At 45.8% G+C, this 27,153-nt stretch overlaps 1 protein-coding gene across 5 annotated transcripts in view; it reads right to left on the bottom strand.

Moving 5' to 3' along the window:
* The window catches only part of GRIP1 (glutamate receptor interacting protein 1), a 559,979-nt gene that overhangs the window by 95,281 nt on the left and 437,545 nt on the right, over window positions 1-27,153 (bottom strand). For all 5 annotated transcript variants that reach the window (XM_075013442.1, XM_075013403.1, XM_075013414.1 and 2 more), the window contains exons 8-9: window positions 3,748-3,895; window positions 1,938-2,107 (exon numbers count right to left, since the gene is read on the bottom strand). In XM_075013442.1, coding sequence (XP_074869543.1) covers window positions 1,938-2,107; window positions 3,748-3,895 — 318 coding nt within the window. The remainder of the gene's footprint in view (window positions 1-1,937; window positions 2,108-3,747; window positions 3,896-27,153) is intronic.

The following is a 27,153-nucleotide window of genomic DNA, read 5'->3' as shown; positions in this document are numbered from 1 at the left end:
TATCCCTTGTGGTTTATTTACTCTGTGGCACGGTGATTAGGTGCCAAGACAAGGATGTGCATTCCATCCATTGCCTCACCACAGTCAGGGAACCCCACCACACCAAAAATATCCACGGTATCCCGCACATTTCCCAGAGTCACTGTCCTTGTAGCAAAAGAGTACTGATTACCCTGGCTACTTGGATCACAGGAGCCCCCTGTAGATTTGCCCACTGCAAATTGATTCCCAACTAACCGGAAGCTTTCTGGTGTTGCAAGCTTCCACAGAGATATTGCCATACGCTTCTCAACTGTTAGAGCGGGTCTCATTGTGGTATTGCTGCTCTTTAGACAAAGGGGAAGCAATTCATGAAGTTCCACAGAAGTGGTCTTAACCCATGCAAAAGTTTTGCAGCCACTGCTGATCGTCCCATAGCTTCGTAACTGTGTGATCCCAGCAGTCTGTGCTTATGTCATGGGATCAGAACCAGTGTTCCACTGTATGAACAGGATCGACTGCTGCCAACATCTGCCAATTGCTCCAATCCAGTGTTTCATACACAACTGTGTCCATGTCCTCACATTCTTCCTCTCTCGGCGGTTTTTGGCTAGGATCTGCACATATCGCAGCACAATGTGCGAGGTATTCACAAAGTTTGCCAGAACAGTTAGAAGATGAAAAAGATCCATGCCTGCCTTGCTATGGCATCTGCATGGATAACCAATGAAAAAAGGGTGAGAAAACATTGTTTGACGTTGTTTGCAAGCCGGAGGGGGAGGAGAGAAATGCACTGTGGAAGGCTGATGACACCTATCCAGAACCATCCTCTGCAGTGTTTTGTTCCATCAGACTCTGGGAGCCTAACCCAGAATGAAAAGGGACAGCAAGAACTGTGGGATAGTGCATCGCTGTCAAAGTCAAAGGTATCCACACTCCTGGGGATGCACTCCATCAAAGTCATGCACACAGTGGGGACGTGCACCTTTGATTTTACAAAATCAGGTGGTAAAGAAAAATATCGACCTTAATAAGTTTGACCTAATCTCATAATGGAGACATACCCTAGGATGCACCCAGTCTCTTGCTGCAGCATACATATCCCAGTGGTTCAGGTAACTATTTATCTCCAGTATTTCTGATGAAGATATACAGTATTATTAGAATGAATTTATCTGTGGACACTTAATATTAACCCCTTTTCATAATTATCTAATCTACAATATAGGTACTCCCTGTATTTGGGCTAATTAACAACAGTCATCACATGTCTGGCTGGAAAAGTTAAATTTTGCATAGCATTATAATAGAACAATAGGAAACAGTAAACTGAGATCGTGTAGGGACTGTGGGGAAGTATCTAGGAACCAATGCTACAATCTGTAAGTCCTGTATCTAAACGGAGCAGTGAGTAATTTGAAAAGCTCACCTGAGAAGGATGGCATTCAATGACAATGTTATTAATAAGAGAAATTCAGTCTTTTGGCAATGTTTTGAGAGGAGCCTGAAGAACTTTTCAGGAATTACAGAAAGTTGAATGAATCTGTGCGTATTCATAATACTCTTCAAAGTGAATACGGTTAAATAAGTTGGTAATGATCCATGTAATTTTTTCATTTTGAGAAACTATTCAGAGTAATAGTCACTGCTTCATTTTTTTTTTCATAGAGCTAGCAAGGTATAATCACCAGCACTTTTTTATAATATGATTGGAACTATGCAGAGATGCTTTCAGCAAAACAGTCTCTCATATTTAGGAATTTCTGAGGATAGACTGAGGTAACCAAAGAGTGCACAGCTTGCAAAGGGATTTGAGAAGCATAATCTGGACAGCTGGAAAAAGAGGTTACAGAGGAAATTCCCTTAATATCACCCCCCCCGCCCATATTACAGCAGTGGCAGCAGATATGAAAATGCAAGCAAGAGAAAGTAGGATCTAGTGCTACAGATCCCCTTACCGTGTTCTGGTCCCTTCAGTGCTAGACGAGTCTGATGGTGAGGAAGGATCTCAAGTCTGACGTTGTCTGCTGTATTAGCCAAGAACTGTGTTGCTTCTGCCAACGTACAGTACTCCATGCTGGTACCATCGATGGACAGAATATGGTCTCCTGCATGTAATGCACCACATCTATACAAAGGGACAAAAACTCAGTATGATAAAGTGTGCTCTTTGTTTGGAACATGAGTTTTACAGCCTTCAAATTAGCCATGACAATTATGAGACTGTTCAGTTTTAGATAGAAAAAATCCTACTTTTATAAGGATTGTTACTGGCCAAACTTCAAGTCTATTAGTTCATATCTTAAATACAAGTCAGTATATATCAAGTAACAGTGTATATCAAGACATCACTCACAGAACTGGAATGGGGTACTAGTTGACTACTAATATATATGTGAATGGCAGTAGAATACATGAGAAGAGCTTAAGGAGACTCAACAAGCCTGCTCATATCCCTCACACAAGCACCCAGTTCATCATTTTTTGAGTTATTCAGAGTTAAACATTTATTAGTACAAAAGCTGTCAATGATGATGAAATTATGCAGTAGTCAAACAAATAATGAAACCAGGGCTGGCATGGTGACTCGAGGAACGGGGTGGGGAAGGGGCTAGCTGCTACATCTTTCTGAACTCAAGAGACTGGCTACTGGATGAGTTGAGAAATGCAAACACAGCAGTCAGCATCCCGACGTACCAGTCAAGTGGACAGCTCCTTTAATTGGTTACCCCCTGTGGAATGGGAAAAAAACAGAGGGAGAAAATTAAAGCATCCTGCACCATTGAGCTGGAGAACATCTCTGGATCAATGGCCGTCACTCTCAAAGGTTCTACTGTAGGTTAAAGCCCACAGTGGAGCTGTAGACTCACTGTTACAAGTGGGTGCTACTAACAGCACCATTGTTAAAGAGGGATTACAAGGCAGGGTGACTGGGGACATGCAGGAGAAATTTGCTGCTGAACCATAGTATTTAAGGTAAATTTAAAAAAAAAAGATCTCACAGCTTTAGTATAGAGGTTACAGCCTCTGGGGGAAGTATCTAAGCTTTCCCCCATTTGTAAATATAATTTTATCTAACTATATTTGACTTTTTCAAATGGGGCAGAAAAAGGGATTTTCTTTAAAAAAATAACTCTAAAATACAGAAGCCAGTCTTTCTAATACCTCAGTGGTATTCCAAAATATCAATAAGAAAAAAAATCCATGTATAAGGAGTTCCATTTCACTGTGCCAGAAGAATGGATGATGTACCTAAAAGATCACTTCATGGTTGCTAAGTCTCAAAATGTACTTACTTTGACAAATGTTTCATACCGTGGGACTTACTTTAAAAATTCCAGCAGGGTATTTATTTTTAATGATAATCACTGCTGAAGCATTGTATGTTTAAAAACCCAAGCAAACCTTCAAATGATCATGCAGCACAGCATAAACAAACACATTCAGACATACCAGAAAGAGGAGACAGTGTTTGTTTATGGCATGACACAGGGTACTGTTGGACACTGGTTTGCTCTTTCTGTACTTTAGTGCTGTGTGAATGAGCAAAAGTAAAATGGTCTGTTGGAATCTTTTAAAAGCTCTACTTTATGGAGCTACTGTCTGCCAAAATGAATTAATTTTAAGCTCTAACAGCCTGGAGAGCATCTCCTTCAGTCAAATTCATCTCAAACGCCAAGGAAAGTTTCTTTAAATAGCAACAAAAATACTCATAAGATATAAAATGGGTGTGCATGCCTCTAATGTAGGGCTTTCTGTAGCACTCACCTGTCTGCTATACTTGCAGATTTGATTTTGTCTATGACAATGACCTGCTTGTTGCAGCACATCGAGGTAGTTAGTGCAACCCCAAGAGCAGCACCAGGAGTTTTGGCAACTTCGACTAGCAATGGTCCAGATGCTGTTGCTACCGAATCTGTTAAATTTAGAACAAAAAGATTTTCAGTATTACACCAATTTGGTATTTGTGCCATCTTCATATTTCATTTTTACAGAAATTCTCTATACTACTGTATTGATCTACACCGCAAACAGGAAAAAACATACTGGACAGTGGAGTTCCAGAGGGAGCAATAATAGGTTTTAAAGAATTAACAAAGGTGTGTGGAGTGAATCAAAGGGAGAGTAGTCTGGCTTTCAGGAGTATGTCTACACTTAACGGGAGATCTCCGTTCAGGGTTGATGCCCCAGAGTTCACTTTTGCACATCTGGTAAAAATGCATGAAATCGATCTCCTTGGAGTTCGCAGTTGACTCCCTGTACTCCTGCTCTCACAAGGAGTCACTCCTGTCAACCTCCCTCAGCGAGGACAGACCTCACAATTGACTGCAGATATGTCATTATGCAACTGCTATAGCTAGAATTGCCTATCTGCAGTTAACTGTAAGGCCAACTGCTGACCAAGCCGAGGTCTGTGATGCTTTTGCCTTGGAAGCTCAAGAGTCGGCAGTAAAGTCACCATTGATAACAAGAAGTGGAACTTGAGCACATGAGAGCCCTAACTGGAAGTACACTATAAATCACCAGCCAGATGCAATTCTGAGAAGGAAAGAAAGTACAGATTGACCAAAGGACAACAACTGAAGTAAAAATTCATCAGGGACATAGAATGCTACTTAAGTAACTAAGGCACTGAAAAGTAAAAGATATTCTAGTATCTGAACAAAGGCCAGGAGAGATACATATGCACTAAGTGAACAGGCATAAGGTATAAAACACATAAAAGTGCATGCCGGTTTTGGTTTTGGAGTAGTGAAATGTCTTAAACAGTAACTGAAATGGCTGAGAGAAAAAAGTGAAGGAAAATTTGACGACAGGTGGAACTATCAGAGACTACAGGCAGAGATAACAGAAAAGACCACTGAGGAGAAAATGGAAAGAGGTGACAGTATGAACATAAAAATGGCCACACTGGGGCAGAACAGAAGCCCATCTAGTCCAATATCTTGTCTTCTGACAGAGGCCAATATCAGATTCCTCAGAGGGATTGAACACAGAACAAGTAATCATCCAGGCTGTGGCCACACTAGCAGCTCATTTCAAAAATTATTTCGAAAAGAGGGGCAATTTCGAAATGAGCAGGAGAGCGACTACACAGCAATTGCTTGTTTCGAAATTAATTTCGAAATTAAAAGTTCATTTCGAAATCGTTATTCCACTCCCGTGTTGGGAATAACGCCTCCTTTCGATGTTAATTTCGAAATTAAATGTGGGTAGCCACTCCCTGACTGCCATTTCAAAATTAAAAGTCCTCCACAGAGCTGGCCTCTCCCACCAGCAGCCAGAGCTCTATGGCTGTCAGCTATGGGTGCCTTAAAGCTGCAGGGACACAGAAACCCCATGCAGGAAGATGAGAATGTGCAGGCAGACATAGGAGCACGAGGTGACCAGACAACACTCCCTAGCACCTCTAGAAAGTGACACCTCTCCGTAGCCAGACGGATGGCTAGCAGCCAAGACCCCCAGGATCCCCATGGAGCCAAGGGGTTCGGGTGGCAGGGCTCCCAGGCCACTGGGCAGCCCCCAAAGAGGAGGGGGGCCCTCTGGCTGGAAGGTGAAGTCCGGAACCTGCTGGCTGTCTGGGGGAACGAGGACATCCTGCTCAGGATGGAGAGGCGGAAGAGAAACGTGGACACCTTTGCTCGCCTCACCAGCAACCTTGCCGCAAGGGGCCACCCCCTCCGGACCTCCGATCAGGTCCGGTCCAAAGTGAAGGAGCTGTGGCAGGGCTATGCCGGAGCAAGGGACTCAGCCAGGCAATCGGGGCAGCGCCGGCCACCTGCCTCTGTGTCAGGGAGCTCCACCAGCTGCTGGGACCCATGGAGGCTCCACCACCCAAGGAGACCATGACACAGTGGAGCCGGAGGGGCAGGGCGAGGAGCCCCAGCCAGGACCCTTGATGCCCCCCCCACCACTGCAGGCCCCAAAGTACCTGCTGGCACCAGGGAGAGCAACAGCAGGAGTGAGGGACTGCTGTGCATTGCCAAGCCCTCCGAAGGCCCTAGCCGGGCTACCTTCCCCAGGCCTTCCCTGAACCACCTGAGGAACCCCCAGGTAGGACTGGGCATGCAGTTGGGGCAGGGGAGGCGTCCCTGATGCAGCCAGTACAGGCCTGGACACACGGCCATGAGCCAGGGACCCAGGCATGGCCCTCATCACTTCTGGGGGGGGGCCCACATGGGGCCATGGGCTGCCATGAGGGTCAGAAGCCTGGGAGGGCTGGGGCAGCCACTCTAACAGCCCCACATTGATGGACCCCACAGAAGACGGGCCACCCTAGAGCCCCTCACTACAAGCAGGGTGGGATGGCGGTGGGGACAAGGCTGCTGGCCCACGGTACCCGGGCTCATGACTGATGGGTCACCACCCTCTCACCTTATGTCTTCACAGCCTCTGCTTCTGCCAGCCACCCCAGCCCCCGGACATACCTGGGAGCCCCGCAGCAGCAGAGGAGGGCAAGGGGGCGATGCCTCCCCGGAGCAGGCGCCATGGTGCGAGGAGCCGCCACCACAGCTGGGCAGATGATCTGGCGGCAACCCACATGGCTGCATGGTGGGAACAGAACCGCTTGCTGTGGGAATGACTCTCCATGGAGCAGGCGGCCTTTGACTTTGTGACCAGGTATCTCAACACCCTGACCCAAGCCATCGCTAACTGCCTGACCCAGCCACCTGCCCCATGGATGGCCTTTCCCGCAGCACCCCCTCTGCCCCAGACCCCCTTTTCCCCGGTCCCCCCTCCAACCCAGCCTCCCCCTTGTCTCCCCCCCTCCTCAGCTCCCCTCTCTTCCCCAGCTTCCCCTCTGCCCCTTCCACACCCTCCCCTGCCCTTGCAGCTCTGCTCCCAGCCAACGTGACCCTGGCCAAGCGGCAGGAGCTGGCACACTGGCTGTGGCCAGGCAAGCCCCACCCATCTGTGGCTCCCCACCCCACTCCCCATGAGTCCAAGCCCCTAGATACCCCAGTCCAACCCTACCTCCCTGTTTCACCTGCCCCATCCCGACTCTGCCATGGTCCCCGGACGCGGGGCGGTCGTGGCTCCCGACCAGCCACTCCGACAGAGGATTGAGGCTTCCCACCCCGCCATGGAAGTAGTTTACCCCCCCAATAAACAGTCACATGTTCTTTGTGTCCCAAAAATAGCAGTTGAATTTATTTAATGGTGATATGTGTCCTGCCTCGGGTGGGGATAGCAAGGGGGATGCTGGTGGGGCAGGGTTGAAAATGGGGGTGGGGGGTTACGTGGAGTGAGCTGGGCCAGGTCATGGGGGCCCCTGGGCAAAGGTCTCCTTGAAGGCCTCCTGCACGCGCACCCTGTCCCAGTGCACCTGGTGACACAGGACTGCACCTGGCTGCTCATAGTGTGGCACAGCCTCGGCTGCCCAGCGTGCCACAAAGAGCTCCTGCTTACTCTCCACGAGGTTGTGGAGTGCACAGCAGGCACCCATGACTGCAGGCACGCTGGGCAGACCTACCTCCAGGCGCCTCAGGAGGCACCTGAAACATGCCTTCAGATGGCCGAGTGCCGGCTCCACGGTTTTCCTGGCCTGGGTGAGGCAGGCATTGAGAAGGTCCGGGCTCTCATTGGTGTGTCCCATGTAGGGGCGCATTAGCCAGGCCTGGAGTGGGTAGGCAGCATTGGTGATGATGCATAGGGGCATGGTCATGTCCCCCACCAGCAGCTCCGCAGGACGTGGGCATCGTGGGCCCTGTGCCCAGCCAGCCCACACAGATGTTGGTGAAACATCCTCGGGCATCCACGAGGGCCTGGAGGACGACGGAGTGGTAGCCCTTTTGGTTGATGCATCGTCCCCGGCTGTGTGGTGGGGCCCGGATGGCAGTGTGGGTACTGTCCAATGCACCGATGCAGTTGGGGAATCCCAGCTCTTGGAAGCCAACCATGGCAGTGTCCATGTCTCCAAGGCAGATCAGGCGGCGCAGGAGGATCCTGTTGATGGCGGCGACAACCTGTAGGGATAGAGGGCATGGGGGCCCGTGAGTGTGTGGTAGCATATGGGGGACCCCCTCCTTGGGGCCCCACTCCCTGGGACCCCCTTCCCTGCGGCCCTGCTCCCTGGGAACCCCCTCCCAGGGACCCCACGCCCTGGGTCCCCACTCCCACCCCCACTGTGGGTGTGTGGCCCCAGGTGCCTTACCTCAAGGAGGACAACCCCAACGGTGGCCTTCCCCACCTCGAATTGGTGGCTGACTGAGCGGTTGCTGTCCGGGATGACCAGCTTCCACAGGGCGATGGCCACTCATTTCTCCAGGAGGAGTGTGGGCTGCATGCAGGTGTCCTGGTGGCCAAGTGCTGGTGTCAGCTCCATGAACGTGGCCCGAGTCATCCAGAAGTTGTGGAGCCACTGGTCATCATCCCACTCTCCGAGGACAGTGTTGTCCCACCATTCCCCACTGGTGGGGTACTGCCAGAGGCGACAGCGGGGCTGGAACAGGGGGTGCTCCGGATGCAGCATGGGGTGAGCCTGCAGGAGACCGGCCATATGTCGGGCAGTGTAGCCTCATGTGGCATGCTGTCAGGATGGCCATCAGGCTGGCCATGATGTCCAAGGTGTCCCTGTCAGTGAAGTGCTGCAGGTCCATGTCAGGCAGTGGTGGGGTGGCTAACCAAGGCTCTGCCGAGTGCTGTGCTGGAGGTCGCGTGCTGCAAGCAGCCAGGGTCCTCAGCATGTGCACGGGGGATGTGTTTGGGAGGGGCCCTTTAAGGGGTCAGCTGGCCCGTGCTCCAGGAAGGGCTTGTTGGCCATTCGACCCTGCCCTCACCATTTCCTGTGCCGTTATTTCGAAATGAAGCCGTGGCTGTGTAGCCGCTCCATTTCAAAATGACTGGGAGTCATTTCGATTTGCGGATCGCGATGTCGATCCATGTTTTGTGTGTAGTCGCTTCCACAGCACTTATTTCGAAATAGCTTATTTCGAAGTGACGGATAGGGATAAGCCCTTCCGACGTCACTCCCTAGTGTGGCCACAGCCGAAGTGATCCTTCCCCAGTCACCCATTCTCAGCTCCTGGCAAACACCATTCCTGACCATCCTGGCAACTAGACAGAGCAATTTAGAAATTGTATGAACAGCAGAAGAGAAAACCATGTAGGGTAATTCAAGAGACACCTGCTATAAGTACTTTGTCCTTAACAAGAAAAAAGAACATTCCAAAGAGGCTACGTCTACACGAGCGAGTTTTGTCGACAAAACTCGTGAAGCGTCCACAGTACAAATGCGTTCTGTCGACAGCAAATTGACAGAATGTGACACTTCTGTCGGCTGCATTCTGTTGTTCTATCAGGCAGAATGCCTTTCCTGACAGAACCTGTCAAGAGAAAGTCAATGTGTATGCTCCGGGGCTGGGGGGGGCTCTGTCAACAGATAGGGCTTCCAGGACACTGGGCAGCCCTGTCTGCTGTTCTTCCAGTTGGCTGTTCTGTTGAGAGAGAGGACAGGCAATCCGGCTGCTGCTTGTTGCCAGAGCGGGTCAACAGCAATCCTCTTTCATGTGTGGCCACAATCTGTCGACATAAGTTTTGTTGGACAATATTTTCGGATTGTAACAGTAACTTCTGTCGAAAGATTGACAGACATAGCCAGATGGTAAGTCAATAACTGGGCAGGAAGAAAGCACTACACAGAAACCAGAAAGAAAGAAGTAGGAAATGAATCTTATTGGTGACTGTGTTGAAGAACTAAGCTTAAAATATTTATTACACAGATCAATGGAAAAAGATGGCAGTCTGCCTTCTGGTAAATGTAAATGTAAACCATATGATAATGAGACTGAACTATACAATGAAATCCCTGCCAACTACTGACATTAAGGCAACAAATGAGACAAGTGAAGGGAGATTTGATAAAACGAAGATACATTTCAGGGATATAAGAAAACAACTGAAAACTGGGACAAAGTAACTGATCTTTTCGGAAGTCTTCCCAGTGCCCAGCATCAGTGAAGAAAGAAGAATATTAAGCCTGCAGTAAACTTAATGGATGTACAGAAGGAGTTTTGGGTCACAGAACATTGGCTTCCCTTCTGTGAAGGAGAAATATCAGTTTAGATGTGATGGCCTTCCCATTTGCTGCGGGGACTAAAATTGGTAGTGTTTATTAGCTGGAATTTAAATGAGGTAGGTAACAGGTAAAGGGGACATGAGATCTTTTCTTGAATCTGTCACACGTTTCCAACACACAAAGTATGACAGAAAATGGAATGCTGCTGATGAGGATGGGTTTTACAGATTGATTCGAAAACCTGCAATAGATATTCCTATCCTTCACAAGGGGAAGGAACTAGCCAAGAACAAGCCAAACCCAGTAATTCAACAAGTGGCTAATAAAAATCACTGAGTAAGAGCCAGAAGTTTAATATGACATTTCACATTCTTATTGTCATAAAGTATAAATAAAGGGGAAACGCTGTGTGGAAAGTAAACACACAGGACTGGAAATGTTATTAAGTGATGGAAATGGGGTCAGCCACATAACTAATGTACTGAAAGAAAGGGAGTGCAGAGAAGAAAGGAATTGTTTATTAGGTGAAAGGTACTAGCTAATGATTCCTCAGAAATTTGCCTTTGGAGTAGATAGAGATTATTATCCTCTTTTTGCAGATGGAAAATCCAGGTAGAGAAATTAAGTCTAATGTTTCCAAGAATGGCCACTAATTTGGGGTGCCTCAATTTTGTGCCCACTTGAGGACATCCTGGGCTTTTGAGGCACCACACATCCATATACAGAACTGAAACCAATTTAAGTAGCAGGCACTTAGCAACTCTGAAAATCTGGCCAAAAATATCACAAGTTGAGCTACCAGAAACAGAAGCACCCAGAAGTATCCTTCTGAAATGTTTTCCCCAGTTGACTGTCCTACAGCCAAAGCAAGTGTCCACTGCAGAGACGAGAATTTAGGCACTCCTGACTCCCTTCATTGCTATTTTTTCAGCCTTTTTTCCCATTTGTACTTGGAACTACAAACATGTTATTTCATCATCATCATCAATAACCGTGGGCTCAGCACCCATTGGTGTCTGATACCTCTCTCATTATTTCCTTCCATCCTTCCCTGTCCAGTGCAGAGTGGCTTAGTTCCTGTAAACTAGCTCCGCATCAATCTATTATATTATATCTATCCATTCTCTGTGGGGTCTGCCTCTCCTATTTGAGCTGTCCATTATACCAAATACCAGGGTTTTGATTTTTCATTTGTCGTTCTTTCTGCAAATATGTCCAAATAGTTGTAGCTTCTGTTTTATAACCTTCTGCAGCAGGTTCTATTTCGGCTGTATCTATCTATATAATTCCTCATTGGTGACCTTCTGCATGCATCCTATTCTCAGAATCTTTCTATAACAACTCCTTTCAAACGCCAATATTCTTCTTTTCAAATCTTTCATTATTACCCATGTCTCACATCTGTACAACATGCTGCTGAATACACACGTTTTCAAGATGCTCAGCTTCGTTCTTAAGCTAATTGCTTTGCTTTTCCAGATCTTATCCATCACCTTCAAACTCGCTCTTGCTTTCGCTATTCTAGTCACTATTTCCTTCTCACAGTCTAGATCATACTTAATGTTGCTCCCCAGAAATGTGAACTTCTCTACATTTTCTAGTTCAATATCATCAACACTGATCTTCCTTCCTATTTCCTTTTCTCCAAATAGCAGACAAGCAAGCTGGGTTCAGAAAAGATAGAAGCACCATACAGCAGATATTGGCGCTAAGACTGATAGCAGAAAAAGCTCGAAGAAAGAACAAGAACATATACACTTGCTTCGTCGATTTTCAAATGACATTTGACAGTACAGATCAGAAAGTGACTTCGGTGGTGTTGGAGTCATACAGAGTGGATAGCAGACTTATATGGTTGTTGAAGGATATCAATGCCAATACGGAGGCAGCGGTGAGAACATGCAGGGAGTTGGGAAGTTGGTTTAAAACAAGTAGAGGTATGAGAAAAGGAGATCCAATATCACCAAGTATCTTCATCGTACATCTGGAGAGAGCAATGGACAAGATCAAAGAAGAGGTAGAAGGGGTATCTGTGCACGGGAAAAGAATTAACAATTTAAGGTTCACGGATGATATCGTGATCATTGAGGAAGATGAGGAGAAGCTAGCAAAAATGGTGCAGGTGTTAAACAAAGAAGGGAAGCGGTATGGACTGATTATGAACATCAATAAAACAAACATATTATTTGAGCCTCAGTATTTCATGACACTCTCTCTGTGCAGAAACAAGTCCTTTTGTAATAAATACTATCTAAAAGGGCTGTACCAATAAAGAGCCTACAAGTGATGAGTGTTAACCCAGCACTGGCCTATCACTAGAAAGTACTTCCCATAATCTATGTCTCCTCTACAACAGCAAAGAAAAAAGAAGCATTAATGTCATGTGGTGATACTCAGTCACAGTCTCAAGATGCTGCTGCATTGATTGTAAAGTTAGTTATAAGAGGAAAAATCAGCTTATGCCCTGGCAGCATTTCTAAATGTCTGTTGAGATGTACTGGGAATGTAAACTAAACTAAGGTAGACAAGGTGAATGAATAAGATAACTACATTCAAGAAAGCAGAAGAAAAGCAACGGAGTGTGTCTACCAGAGAAAAATAAACACAAGAAAGAGAAATCTGGAATGGATAATCAAGTGCATATCCTCCGACAGAGAAGGATTAGTTTATCATTTTGAAGTAAAGCATGGGCATGAAAAATGAATCATACAGCTATAAATTATTCATGTCTAAAGATGTTGCAGTCATTAAGATATTTACACCATGACAAAGCATTTACACACAGTGTTGATTTACTGGCTATGTAATTATATAGCTATACTGATGAATGTTTGCAGGGAAAACACTCTAGAATTTTTATTTCGTTAATCAGTTTCCCCACTTCTGAACAGTGTATCTCAATCAGTATACGAGGCTTGATTAAAGTCTCCCAGAGGCCATGACATTACTTTCTGCATGCTAAGAATACCTTGCCTCATTCGTTTTTCTTCAGATAAATAGCAGGGAACCTTTTCTGCTTGCCAACTTTGATCATTAGCAAAAAGGACTATATTATTTAATGTACAACTCAAACAGCGATGGGCAAACAGGTCTGAATAAAGTAAGTTACAGCTCATCCCACACCAAATGCAAAGTGTATACCTGTCAAGGTTCAAAAAGTCTTGTTAACTTTTTTTTTCTTTTCAAAGTCATATTTCAGCTCAGACGTGCAGAAATAACACCAGAACAGTATTTCTGGAGAGATTTCCAGCACCGTTTCTCATTCTGTGTGCTCTGTGCTTTCTAGAAATGGAAGGGAGAGGGAGGTTGTTTGTTTGGGAAGCTGGTTCTTTATGTAAAAGGTTATGACCTTAGGTTATCACCTTAAAGAGACAGGCATAACCATGATAACTGAGACAAATTGAAAATAATCATTTTAAAAAGATTTTAAATCAGAGAGAATGGGAAGGGATTTCACACTGTCTATTTTGTTTAATGGGGCAGCAGCTGCTGAAACACACAGCTACCCAAAGACAAATTGTGTGATTCTGTTATTTGAGATCTTCAGTGGCTTCTCTCCCTTTTAGGTGCTCCATTCTGTTCACGTGAGAGAAATGTAAAGCAAAGCCTCCATAGCCTTTTTGTTGTGCTCTTTTAACTAAAGACAGTAAAAATGCAGTGAGCCAAAAAAGAAAAGAAAAAAAACCATTCAGAGTAGCAGTTTGAGGTCAACAGGGGTTTTAGACAAGTGGGTATCTAATGGCAAGTGATCACCAGTACATGAATCACAGACAATCACTACATCCAATTCTTCCCAGCGTGAAAGGAGAGATCATTGTTAGCTCCCAGGAGTTCTTGTTTTAACCAGAAAAGAAATCCAAATGGACGGCAAATCTCTGCAGTGTGCTGATAAATAGACATGGAAGAGGAAGAACCTTGCCCTGCTACACGAGTGCAGCAAGTCTACCTGTATCTAACTAGTCTGACTGTCAAATGATCAAAACCTTAATTGTAATTAAACATGAAATTAAAAATCATGACTCACTGCAATAATAGAATACCATTTATTTACATATTTGTGGATGTTCCTACATTTTTACATACACTGATTTCAATTACAACACAGAAAACAAAGTGTACAGTGCTCACTTTATAATGTTTATTACAAATATTTGCACTGTCAAAAAGATAAAAGACAGTATTTTCCATCTCATCTCATACAAGTACTATAGTGCAATCTCTACCACAAAGGTGCAACTTACAAATGTAGATTTTTTTTTTACATAACGGCACTCAAAAAACCCAATGTAAAACTGTAGAGCCTACAAGTCCATTCAGTCCTATATCTTGTCCAGCCAATCCCTTAGACAAACATGTTTGTTTACATTTGTAGAAGATAACACTACCTGCTTATTTATGATGTCACCTGAAGGTAAACATTTAATTAATACATTTTTTTAAAATGAGCAATATCTGCATGGAAATCCATCTTCTGGAATGATGGTCAAAGCATCACATCACACAAATAGCATATTTGGTATATAAATACCCTGCCACACCAGCTACGAAAGTGCCATGTGAACTTCTGTTCTTATTTCAGATGTCACTGAAAATAAGAAGTAGCATTACCTCCCAAAAATGTAAACAAACTTGTTTGTCTTGGTTATTTACTGAACAGACTTGTAGGTGCTAAACTTTTACATTGTTTGGTTTTTGAAAGCAGTTATGTAAAAAATCTACAGTATTAAGTTGCACTTTCACAATAAAGAGTTGCACTACAGTACACTTGATACAATACCATTTCTTTTATCTTTTTACAAATCAAATATTTGTAATATAATATAAAGTGAACACTATACATTTCGTATTCTGTGTTGTAACTGAAATCAATATATACGAAAATATAGAAAAAATCCAAATGTATTCATAATAAACTTCTATCAGTATTCTATTATTGTTTAAACAGCGTGATCTTCAATTAACATTTCAATTGAGTCAGTTTATTTTGTCAGTACATCAAGTTGCACAGATGGCACTCAAGAAACACGTAGCATAATTTCACTTGGTTTGGAGGCCCAACACAACTTGTAAAAAAGTTCACAGAAGCAGCCATATGCATTGTTCAAGGATAGCAGTTGTTCATAAGCAAAACTGGCTCTAGAGGATCCTAGCCCATGAAAGTCACTTCACTCAGTCACTTCACAGAGGTCCTAAAATTTTGAAGTTCTCCTCTGGATAGTCTTACTCCATTAGCATACATGGTCCAGAAGCTCAGAATTTAAAGCAAACAACAACAACAACAACAAAAGTTTTTACAGAGCCCTTTCTTCATAGCCAGCTATGCCTCTCCCCACACCACTCTCCTCCACACCACTCATCCCAAGCAGACCCTGCCCTCATTAGCTGATGCACCATATCTCTAGTTAGCACATGGTGCACTTCTTCCCTTATGTTAGGGCTATTCAAAAGTCCCTCTACCCTTCTACCTCCACTCACTATTGCTACACTTTTCCCACCAAAATGGTATCCCCCACAATTGCTGCAAGTCAGAGCTGTGGGTCTCTTACTTAATATGACCATGGCTGGGTAAGATATAACTCTAGAAAGTGAAAAATCAGTAAAGCAATGAGAAACCTAGGTGGCATTGGTCACAGTTGTGAGACTAATCAGTCATCAACCAGTATTAGTGACAATGTCTTCTGCAAGTTCCAAGAAACCCTGTAAGGAAAAGCAGCTGGTGTACACAGGTGTAATCATGATTCTGATTTTAAGCACCAACACTGAAATTAAAGACTCCTGTACACAACAAAAATACAGTAAAGAATGAGAAGGGGCTACTGTACTTGTGGCTGTGGAGAAACATAACCATAACTAAACTAAAACTGAAGAGAAAAGTGGAGAAGAAATTCCTCTTGTTTTGTTTTGAACATCCCACTCTTATTTATACAGCATTTACTGTGACTAGGGCATTGGTGATGTGCACCACACACTGCTGGCAGCACAGTGCCCAAAATACAAGTTTCCTTAGACAAGTGTTTTCAGAGCAATGCTAAATATGCCTCAGTTCATCTCACTTTGCTCTCTATAGATTAGAAACTAGTGAAAAGGATCACTGTGATCTGCCTTCACACACCCGTCTTTCAAAAGCTGTTGGAGACATGCTGTTCCCTCATAAGAGCATTAAAAGCAGTCATGCTATATAAGAACAATGAGCCATCTAGCCCAGTACGTGCCCAAATACTTCAGATGGAGAGAACAGAGAAGGGCAATGTACTGCGTGATCCATTCTGCCATCCAGCCTCAGCTTCTGGCAAATCAGAAGTTTGAAGACCCCCAGACCATGCGGTTGTGTCCTTGACCATGTTAGCTAATAGCCACTGATGGACTTATCCTCCATGAACTTACCAAATGCTTTTTCAAACCCAGTTCTGATTCTGGCTTTCACTGCATCCTGTGGCATCAAGTTCCACAAGGTGATGGTGTGCTGTGTGAAGAAGTATCCTTCCAAGCTGGGAATCCTTCTCCACTAATGGATTATCAATATATTGATCAAAGAAAGGTGTGCATTCTCACACAAATCAAAGGTAAACATCCAACATTTTTACCCCTCATGTGAAACAGCCTCCCTCTAGCAGCAAATAAGGTGAGCTCTGAGCCTGACAAGAGGAGAGAGGGTATTCTTTCTTGCCCAATATTTGATGTTTCAAGAAGCACTTTCAGAAAAGTGAGGAACTAACAAACTGCAGAAAATACCCGTAGCCCATGTCCCTCACATTTCCCTGCTGAGAGTGTTACAAAGCAACTGGAGTGCTTTGTCAGTATATAACTCTCAGGTTGCACTAGTCTTCTTTTCAAGTGTCTTGAAAGCTCTTTAAAAGTGCATTAAACCCCACCATGCTTCTGTGAGGCTGAATGTACTTATGCAAAAGCTGATGCTGAAAGTAGCTTATCTGCCAACGTATCTCCATCTTCTGTCAATTTCCCTTTGATCTTCAAAGTGATAAGTTGGGACAGCGTGGTTGGGGGTGTCAGAGAGAAGTATTTTGTTGGGAATAAGGGAGAATGTTGGTGATGTGGAAAAGAAGCACCCTCTTTCCTCTTCCACTTTGAGAATGAAAAACTGGGACATTCTACAGTAAAGGGAACCATGAGAGAGAGAGAGAAAAAAGATTTTATCCCTCTGTGACATCCGAACTGTTCTCCTTCAGCTTCGCTCTTGCCCTACCTCTCTTCCTCACTCCAAAGAAACCTTGTTTCTTCTGCTAAGATGTCCCCTTTTACTGGCTGAGACCAGGTCTACAAAAGATGAATTTCAAATATGCAACTTCAGCTATGACAATTGTGCAGCTGGAGTTGATTATTGTATTTTGTTTTTTCTGGCTGTCCCCACACCAGGAGGTTGAGGGGAGAAACTCTCCCACTGACCTCCCTGACACCTCACGACAGTGAGGTTCATTGTAGCGCATCCCCACTAGACACTTAGTGATTTTAAAGTGCCCAGTCTGAGATGTGCCTCAGGCCTGATTTTCAGAAATTCTGAGCACCCACAACTCCAGTAGAAATCAATCACAGCTGCAGTCTGAATAGGCCATGTTCGAAAATTTGAGCCTAAATACTTGCTAAAACTCATAGCAGGGTGGTAGAGCTGGGAATAATATCTAGGAATCTTATTTCAAAGGCCTGTGCCTTAGCAGCCAGAGTATCCCTACCGATCGTTTTACAGGGTCTTTCACATGGTTTCTCTGCTGAAGATGAGTGGAATATAACAACACTGAGGGAATCTCTGTTCTTTCACATGCATTTTTTACGAACTCACAACCCATTCATTATCGTCAGAAAGTATCTTCAACTGCACTTACTATACTTGGCTGTCTGTTCATTGGTTTTCTTATTGTATGGCTCAGCATCATTGTTTCTGAACTGTCACCCACGTGGTGTCTGTCAAACACAACCTCTGCCTCCTCTCTGTAATACTATGAAGACAGTGAAGTTGTCCTGGCTTTCTGAGTAGCAAAAGTAGGAGAACATAGTGGTACATGGTTACCACACCATAGTAGCGGCACTAACTTCGAAATAGCGCCCGTCGTGGCTACACGTGTCGGGCGCTATTTCGAAGTTAACTTCGACGTTAGGCGGCGAGACGTCGAAGTCGCTAACCTCATGAGGGGATCGGAATAGCGCCCTACTTCGACGTTCAACGTCGAAGTAGGGACCGTGAAGACGATCCGCGTCCCGCAACGTCGAAATTGCCGGGTCCTCCATGGCGGCCATCAGCTGGGGGGTTGAGAGATGCTCTCTCTCAAGCCCCTGCCGGGCTCTATGGTCACCGTGGGCAGCAGCCCTTAGCCCAGGGTTTCTGGCTGCTGCTGCGGCAGCTGGGGATCCATGCTGCAGGCACAGGGTCTGCAACCAGTTGTCGGCTCTGTGTATCTTGTGTTGTTTAGTGCAACTGTGTCTGGGAGGGGCCCTTTAAGGGAGCGGCTTGCTGTTGAGTCCGCCCTGTGACCCTGTCTGCAGCTGTGCCTGGCACCCTTATTTCGATGTGTGCTACTTTGGCGTGTAGACGTACCCTCGCAGCGCCTATTTCGATGTGGTGCCGCGCAACGTCGAAGTTGAACATCGATGCTGCCAGCCCTAGAGGACGTGTAGACGTTATTCATCGAAATAGCCTATTTCGATGTTGCTACATCGAAATAAGCTATTTCGATGTTGGCTTCACGTGTAGACGTAGCCCATATCAGCTATGGTGACAATCCCATAATCATCATCTCCCTGCCATACCACAAACCCCTAACTGCCCAATACCCTCTTTAGATCCTAATCTGGTAGCTCCTGTTCAGCCTTCTCCAACTGTGCACCTTTTCCATGGTCACCTGTATAAAGGCTCACTGACAGAAAGCTGCTAACGCCCATTTTCAAGCCACAGAATGCTTTTGTAGTGGAAGTGATTAAGTTCCTTGGGCAGGGGAACTTTCCTCAGCCAGGGCGACCAACAGGAGAGGGCATAAGGGGCAGTAGTCCCAGGAGCCCCAGCAATTTGAAAGGGCCCAGGACTCTAGGCTACTACTAGTGCTGCAGCAGCAGCAACAACCAAAGCTCTAGAACCCTATGTGGTGTGGTCTAGGTGGTGCTGAGGGCTGGCTGCCCCTGCTCCTACTCCTTCCACCTGAGGCTCCACCCCTTTAGGAGGCCTGGAGTCAAGTACCCCATCACACATGCTGCCCGAGACCATGCAAAGTCTGTCCTCAGCCCTGTCCTCAGCTCAGTTCCTCCAATCCCCTCTCAGCCTGTGCCCTTGTTCCTTCCCCTGTTGTCTAGGTCTGCCAAACACAGGAAGAGAGGAAATCCTCGGCACTGATTTTCTTTGATTATGCTTTTGACAATGTAACAGGTCCTTCGTGGAGAAGCAGCTTGAATATGGGCATGCTGAACCAAGGCCCAGCAGTTAGGGTGACTCTGTGCTGTATATGAGACACCTGATAAAACTACTTGTATTTAAGGAAGTTCAATAGCATGCTAACAGAAGTATAGAAAGTATCAGAGTATAGAGTATTAACATCAAGTCGTCTGAGCCAGGATTAAAAGGAAATATTGTATAGTTGAGTTCTTTTTATTTCCCTTTTATCCTTAAGGCTTCAAGGGTCACGTGGGGAGGAGTGAGATTCCCCTCCCCCTGCCATGCTCCCACTCAAACATGGGGACAGGTGGCTCCCACACACGTCCATACACCTCTCTCACCCCGGGGCTGCAGGGTGACCATGGTCTCAGCCGTCCATGCCTGTCTGGGGGCCCTGGTACAGACCTACCTCTCCTGATACCTTGCACTGCATCTTCCTGAAGCAATATGGGGAGGGGGCACGCAGGTCACGTGCCCTCCCCAGGTGGTGTCAGCTCACATCAGAATGTGGCCGGCAGCAACTTTCTGCAGCATGTTGGAGGGAGGGACAGGGAATGCTTCTAGCCACAGAGATGGGGGTTGAGAAGAGACGAGCTGGTGTCTTTCCAGAGCTCATCTTTTCTTTCTCCCTTCCCTAGTGGCTGGAAGCAGCCTGTCCCTTTCTGCCTACATAGAGTCAAAAGGCAATTAACACCTCCAGGCTGATGATGGCCACCAACATAATCCCATTGACTCCTGCCTCCTGCTACAGTGAGGGCAGGAAGGGGCTAAATCCTAAACTTGCAGAGACCACCAGGGACCAGGGAACATGGCTGCAGGGGCTTTGCCCACTTGACCAGGGAGGTGTCTCAGCAGGCGAGGGAACGTACAGGATGGAGCAGCCTCTCACTCCCTGGTGCAGAACCCTGGGCAAGGGGTGGGAGTATGTGAACAGGGTATTAAGCCCATATCCAGAGGATGCTGTGGGGTGTGAACAGGCTGGTCATCATCCCACCACCACCACTACAGAACCACGGTGCTGTGCAAGGCTCTGGTGCACACAGGGATCAGTTCCTCCTGGCCAGTGCCCAGGCCAGATGGTCTTGGGCTTTCCTGGGATGCTGGCCCAGCCAGAGACAGTGGAGAAAGGAAGACGCCTGCTAGCCAGGATGCTAGTTAGCTGAGCACTCTGACCAGGGGCTTGCTCTCTACACAGTTCCAGAAGTGGGATGTGCCTTGCTGGGGCAGGGGGATAAACGGAGGAGTAGCAGGGCTGAAGGAGAGTGAAAGGTCACATAAGAGGGAGAACAGTGAGAGGGGGAAGCACATAAAGAGCAACCTTCACCCCACCGTCAGTCTTGCACATCTACCTCCACCGTCCAACAGAGAACTGACTCCCCCTGGCACTCTGCAGGCAGCTGGAGAATGTGGATCTGGCCTGCTGCAGGACCAGCCAGTGCTGAGGGAGCAGGGGACCAGACATATAGGATAATTTGCCCCTTTTTATTAAAAATTTGGGATATGTGAAGAAGGACTTAAATGTGGAGTTGTCTCTTTACAAATGGGACATCTGGTCACCCTACAATCAATACATTCAAGCTTTGCATAGCCCATTACTGATGTCTGGTCACCCGGTGTTTGGCTTATTCCTCTCTCTCTCTCTCCCTCTCCCTCTGTGTTTCACAATCTCATTTAATTTAATTGTTATGGCATTTCATTAACTCAGATTTAATGCCGAGCAGATGATTAACCTAGCCACACTTTCCCCTCTCCCACATGTGGCTGATGGTTCCTTAATGTCATCACTTTGACTCTCAAGGGGGTTATATATTTTATTTAAAATCCCATAATGCCCTTCCAGGGCAGCTTGTCTCTCTAATCTTCACTTCGGAAAAAAAAGTTAATGTCAGTGTTAACCATGGACTAATATGGGTCTATTTAGAAAAATGAGACTTGGACGGAGGCTGAATCATTTAAGGGAAGAGGTAGCAGCCACAGGGACAGCTAGCACAGCTGTTACAGAGAAAATGTCTGCAGCATCTCAAGGCCAAGGGAGTAACATTACAGCTAGCAATGACCATTATCAATTGTAATATTGTGCTATTCATATTCTGTCTGTAAGGGTCATGAGTAAACCATACAGTACTGGCATTTGTATTCATTTTTACTAATATAACATCATGTTTGCACCCTGGCTCTGTTCATGCTTCATTAAACAGAGTAACCTTTTTAATTTCAGATCTTGTGGGGAAATTAGAAATATCCTTCAGCCAGCAAACACTGATAATGAAGGTTGAAAAGCCAAAACCATCAACAGTGTTCCTAATTCTCTCTCAAGAACTGGAGGAAAATATTAATGTGCTTAATGATGTGTGACACATTAGCCCCAAAGTATATTGTGGAATGGGATAATCTGGTATTGTGCAACTGCAAGCAGTTCTGGGGTAGGGAAAGTATTCCCTTCAAGCTGAGCACTTGGGCAGCTACCCACAAGAGGTTCAGGTGCTGCCCAGCTGTTCAGAGGGAGGAAAGTGAACAGAGTAATTGAAGTGATTCTGTCTTCCCTTCCTGGCTTCTGATAGTCAGAGATTTAGGATCATCCCAAGCATGGAATTACATTTCTTCACTAATAGTCACTGATGGGCCTGTATGCCATAAACTTACCTGGTTCTTTTTTTAACTCTAATGTTTTTGGTCGCAAGTCTCATAGCAATGAGTTCCACAGGTTAACTGTGGTTTGTATAAACAATTCTTTTTCTTTGTATTATACCCGCTGCTTATTAATTTCATTAAGTGACCCTTGTTTTTTTAATTATGGGAAATGTTAAGTAACATGTTTCCATCTACTCCTTCCACACAATGATCTAACAGATTTCTATCATACCTATTTACTTGCCTTTTTTTTCCTAAGCTAAAAGCCCTAATCTTTTAAAGCTTTCCGCATACAGGAGCTGTTCTATGGCTTAGTCATCTTTGTTGTCCTTCTCTGAACCTTTTCCAGTTTCACTTTATGCTGTCTGAGATGACATGAGCAGAACTAAGCACAGTTTTACAAAGTGGGTGTCCACCATAGATTTATAGTGGCATTATGATATTTTCTGTCTTATGGGCTATGCCTTTCCTGATAGTTTTTTTGACCACTGCTGAAGTTTTCAGAGAACTGTTTATGGTATCTCCAAGATTTGTCTTTAGTGACAATAGCTAATTAGAACCCATCATTTTATGTGTATATCAAGGATTATTTTTTCAATGTGCATTATTCGCACGTAACAATCCTGAATTTCATCTGCCATTTTGTTCCTACTCACTCACTTCTGTGAGATCCCTTTTAAACTCTTCACAGTCATCTTTGGACTTACTTCTTTTACATAATTTTGCATCATCTGCAAATTTTGCCACATCACTCCTCACTCCCTTTTCTAGATAATTTATGAGTATGTTGAACAGCACCAGTCCCAGTACAGATCCTTCAGGAACCCTGCTGTTTAACCTCTCTTCACTGCAAAAACTTCAGATTTACTCCTATTCTTTGTTTCCTATCTTTTAACCCTGTATTTCCCAATTTTATTTGGCCACAGAGCCCTTTTAAACTCAAAAGAACTTTGCAGAATGCCTAATAACAGTCATATATGGAGCTGAAAAAGTAGACCACAAATAAGTAAGGATAATAATAAACAAATTCTAAGCCCCAAACCCGCCCCCCACATCTCCAGGATTAACTCCTCAGACCCAGATCCAGCCCCCAGCCTAACACCTGTCTGAACAAACTCCGCTCAAGTTAGCTTCTCCCGTCACCTCACCCAACACGGCAGACAAAGCTACCTTAGCCACCCTGGCTCCTCCAGCTCTAGTCCCAAACACCTGATTTCATTGGCTGCCCTATGGCAATATGAGAGGCAAACTGACTCTTTTTAAATTATGATGTGTTTGTGGACTCTATTCATACAACATGCAGAGTGAGGGGGGTTTGGTGCTTTTAATTAGGTCCTCAGCAATGCAGCAATATAACTGTTTTCCCTCTGTTTTACTGGGACACTCCCCACTCATGCATCTGACAAAGCAGGTCTTTGCTCACGAAAGCTTATGCTCCAAAATATCTGTTAGTCTGTAAGGTGCCACAGGACTTCTTGTTGTTCCAGACAATATCAACATAGGCTTGTCAGTCAGGGAAGTGTATCCCCCCCATATTGCTGCCTGACCCATTCAGGCTCTAGTGTAGATGCAGCTATACCAAAAATATGTTCCGTCAGTGGTATAGCTATTTCTTTTAGGAACTAGTTTAAGCCACACAAGAAAAAAAAAACCTGTTTGCCAATATGGGCTGGGTCCCAGTAGAGGTGGTTTCCTGGGCAGGGCAGGGGAGCCCCGCGGGATGCGCTGGGGCGGCGGGCAGCCGCACTGCAGATACCGCGGGGCATGCTGAGCCCGGAGTGGCCGCTCCCGCCGGGACCCAGCCGATGGCTGCTACTGCTGCTGCTGCTACTGCTGCTGTGAAGCGCCCGGGCGCAGACAGGCAGTAGTAGTCCTGTTGACAGTTTCTGAGGTGGTAGACAGAAAACGTGTTCCATAACAGACCTTTTATCTAGATCTCTTTTCTAATTAATGGTCCCACCCAGTCGTATCGTCTTTTCAAGCCTCACTACCTTAGCACATGCATCTGACGAAGCGGGTCTTTGCCCACGAAAGCTTATGTTCCAAAATATCTGTTAGTCTATAAGGTGCCACAAGACCTCTTGTTGTTCTCGAAGCTACAGACTAACACGGCTACCTCTCTGGTAGTTTCACCAGGATAATTATAGTGGCAAACTCTTTCAAATATAGATGAGACTGTACTCTTTCAAATGTAGATGGAGCCTCACCAAAAGAGCACTGAAGTCAACAGGAGTCTTCTCATTGAATTCCATGGAGTTAGACTAGGCCCCCATGAACTATCAGGTAACTTCAGGCAAAATAAGAGATAACTGGCAGGACAATCGACCAGGCTTGTCTTATCCAAAACACATCAAAGGTTGGAAAATGATATTGAAATGGTAACTAAAACCAGACATTTTACATATCCATGGGTCTGTTTGGCACAGAGCACTATGTGGCACCATCAATGCAACAATGAACCTAATATACACAGCTAAATGCATTCTTGGGGGAATTTAACATCAGAAATAACCACATTTTTTAAAAAAAAGCCAAAGAAGTCACACATGCATTCCAGCAATTGGGTATCAATTTGCTGGAAGGAGAGCACATTCCCTGTAAGTCTGTGATGCAGCTTTTTCTTAAAGCTATCTGAGGTCTTCAGGTTTCAGTTAGGAATTCAGGAGGGATGAACAGAATTTGCAATAGCTGTTGGATTTAAGGATGAAGAAAAAAAACCTCATTAGGAAAAGGAATGAAGAAGTTTTTATGTCTCACTGGTGAAACCTTTAAACTCTGCGTCGAGGTGTGCGTTTACCTCAGTCAGCACAGAGGTGCCTGACTAAGATGGAAAAATGAAAGAGAGAAGCAGCAGCAGCCTCTGCCTGAGTTCCACACTTACCTTTGGAGAGCTCAGGCAGGCTGTCATATTTATATACTTTATTTTACTCCCTGATGGTCTCTTCAGTGCTGCTTGTCTATGCATCTATGGCTTGGATGATCCATAACTTGCTTTCTCATGTTAGATTCGTAATGAGAGAGAGCATGAATGGATTTAATGCTTGGATACATACATTTTATGAATATAATTTTTTCAGATAAGCTAAATAAATCACAAGAGACAGGAAGGGAAAAATGGCCTGGCACTTCTCTTTGGCGTGTTCTTGTGAAGGGCTATACAAACCCTGCATTAGCAATGGAAGTGGGTGAGGAGCTGTGGTGGGCTGTTGTGGCCCCGCCCCACTGTACTTGCGAATCTTGCTAGGATTGGAGGAGGAGTTATAAAAGAGAGAAGTCCTCACAATGGGAGCAGCCATGGGAAAGGAACAGACTCCTGAGGTTCTCCAGCCCCAGAGCGAGGACAGCCAGTCTGCAGAGCTCTGTCCTCACAGAGCGAGAGAGACCCTGGGTCAAAGTGGAGAAGAACTGAGGCTTGCACTGTAGCCCAGGGGAACTCAAGTGGACACTGACGCTCCCGGGCGTGCTAAGGTCAGGGGGGATCCTATCCTGGAGGGAGCTCCTCCCAGATCTTTCTTTACTCGTCTTCTGTTCAACCCTCTTTGTGGAGCACCAGTTGTTTGGTGGCCTCAGCGGGGACACAAAGACGGAACAGGCAGAGCTAGTGACAAACTTTACTGGGCTCTGGGCAATGTGTGTGTGTGGGGTGGGGGCTTGGCACTGGGCAGAAGGGGCAGGGCTGGGGGCAGCCAGTCCTCAGCACTGCCTGGACTGAGCCACACAGAGCTTTGGGGTCGAGTTAGAGGCCTAATGAAGTCTGTTGCCAGCCCTGCTTATCCCCTCTGCATCCCCAGTGATTCTACCACACAATCTCTGGCTCTGGGGCAATTGCTGCCTTTGCCCCTCCCCACTGGCAGCTCTGTGGACAAGACAGCAGAGAGGCTGAGAGGTGGGGTGAATGTGGACTGACCAGACTCATGTGCATGTACTCCCCACAGAGCTGGAGGGCGCACCCCAACACAGACACATTTGTAACCAAATGCAGAATTGTCAGAGGGGTAGCCGAACTAGTCTGTATCTTCAAAAACAACAAGAAGTCCTGTGGCAACTTATAGACTAACAGCTAATTTGGAGCATAAGCTTTTGTGGGCAAAGACCCGCTTCATCAGATGCATGAGTGTGGGTGGGGGGTGGTTTCAGAGGAGGGTATAAAGAGGGAGTCTCCATCAAGGGGAGAGCCCTTGACTGAGACTCCCTTTTTATACCTCCTCTGAACCGCCCCCCGCCCGCCTCATGCATCTGACAAAGTGGGTCTTTGCCCACAAAAGGTTATGCTCCAAATGCAGAATGATCAGTCTCCTTAACACCCTTTGAAAGCCGTTCTCCAGCATTTAGATTTGAATGGCTCATGTGATATAATCAATATCGTGCCACATTTTTCTAGTTTCTCTAAAAATGAGATGCACTACGATACCGAGAAGCAAAAGAAGAAAAATTATACTCCTTGTCAAGAACTGACTGCAACAAAAATACAAACTTTCACACATGCTGCACATGAATGAACTTCTCAGTACTAATTCCTCAAACCAGTTCCCCCATAATCTGGAGCCCACAGGATAAGAAATTATGTGCTTACATACGCACCAGCTTCCAATTGTTCTGGGTGGGGTGCTCAACCCCACTTCCCCTGCTCATCCCCATGCCCCTCCCCCACTTCACCCCTTCCTCCAACCCCCCCCACCCAATCCCACCTCTCCCAGTCCTGCTGTCCCCATTCTCACTCTTCCCCAATGCCCTGCCCCACCTCTTACCACCTCCACTCCACTGCCTCCCTGCCTCTTTCAGCCCGCCGCCCCCATGCCCACGCCTCCACCCCCACTTCCAGTGCCTCCTGCACACTGAAGAACAACTAACTGATCATAGTGACTGGGCAGTATGGTGAGGGAAGGAGAGGAGCTGATTGATGGGATCACCAGCAACATTCCCTCCAATCTTTTCCAGCCTTGTGTGGAATAAATGTTTTAAGTGCACCAAGGCGTGTGTGAATGTGCACCAGCAGAAAAACAAAATGCAAGCTGTGGGCAGCACTCTCCTAATCAGCAGGGTAGCATTTGACTCACACCTCCATGGCTGTACAAGCACACATCTTAATAGGGAACACTGGCCACTGGTGGGTGGGACGTGCTGTGGGAGTGGGAAGGAGGAAAGGGGG

Source organism: Carettochelys insculpta, chromosome 1 (assembly GCF_033958435.1).
Source record: "Carettochelys insculpta isolate YL-2023 chromosome 1, ASM3395843v1, whole genome shotgun sequence".
Taxonomy (NCBI): Eukaryota; Metazoa; Chordata; order Testudines; family Carettochelyidae; genus Carettochelys; species Carettochelys insculpta.
This window is presented reverse-complemented; position numbering and strand designations above follow the sequence as displayed.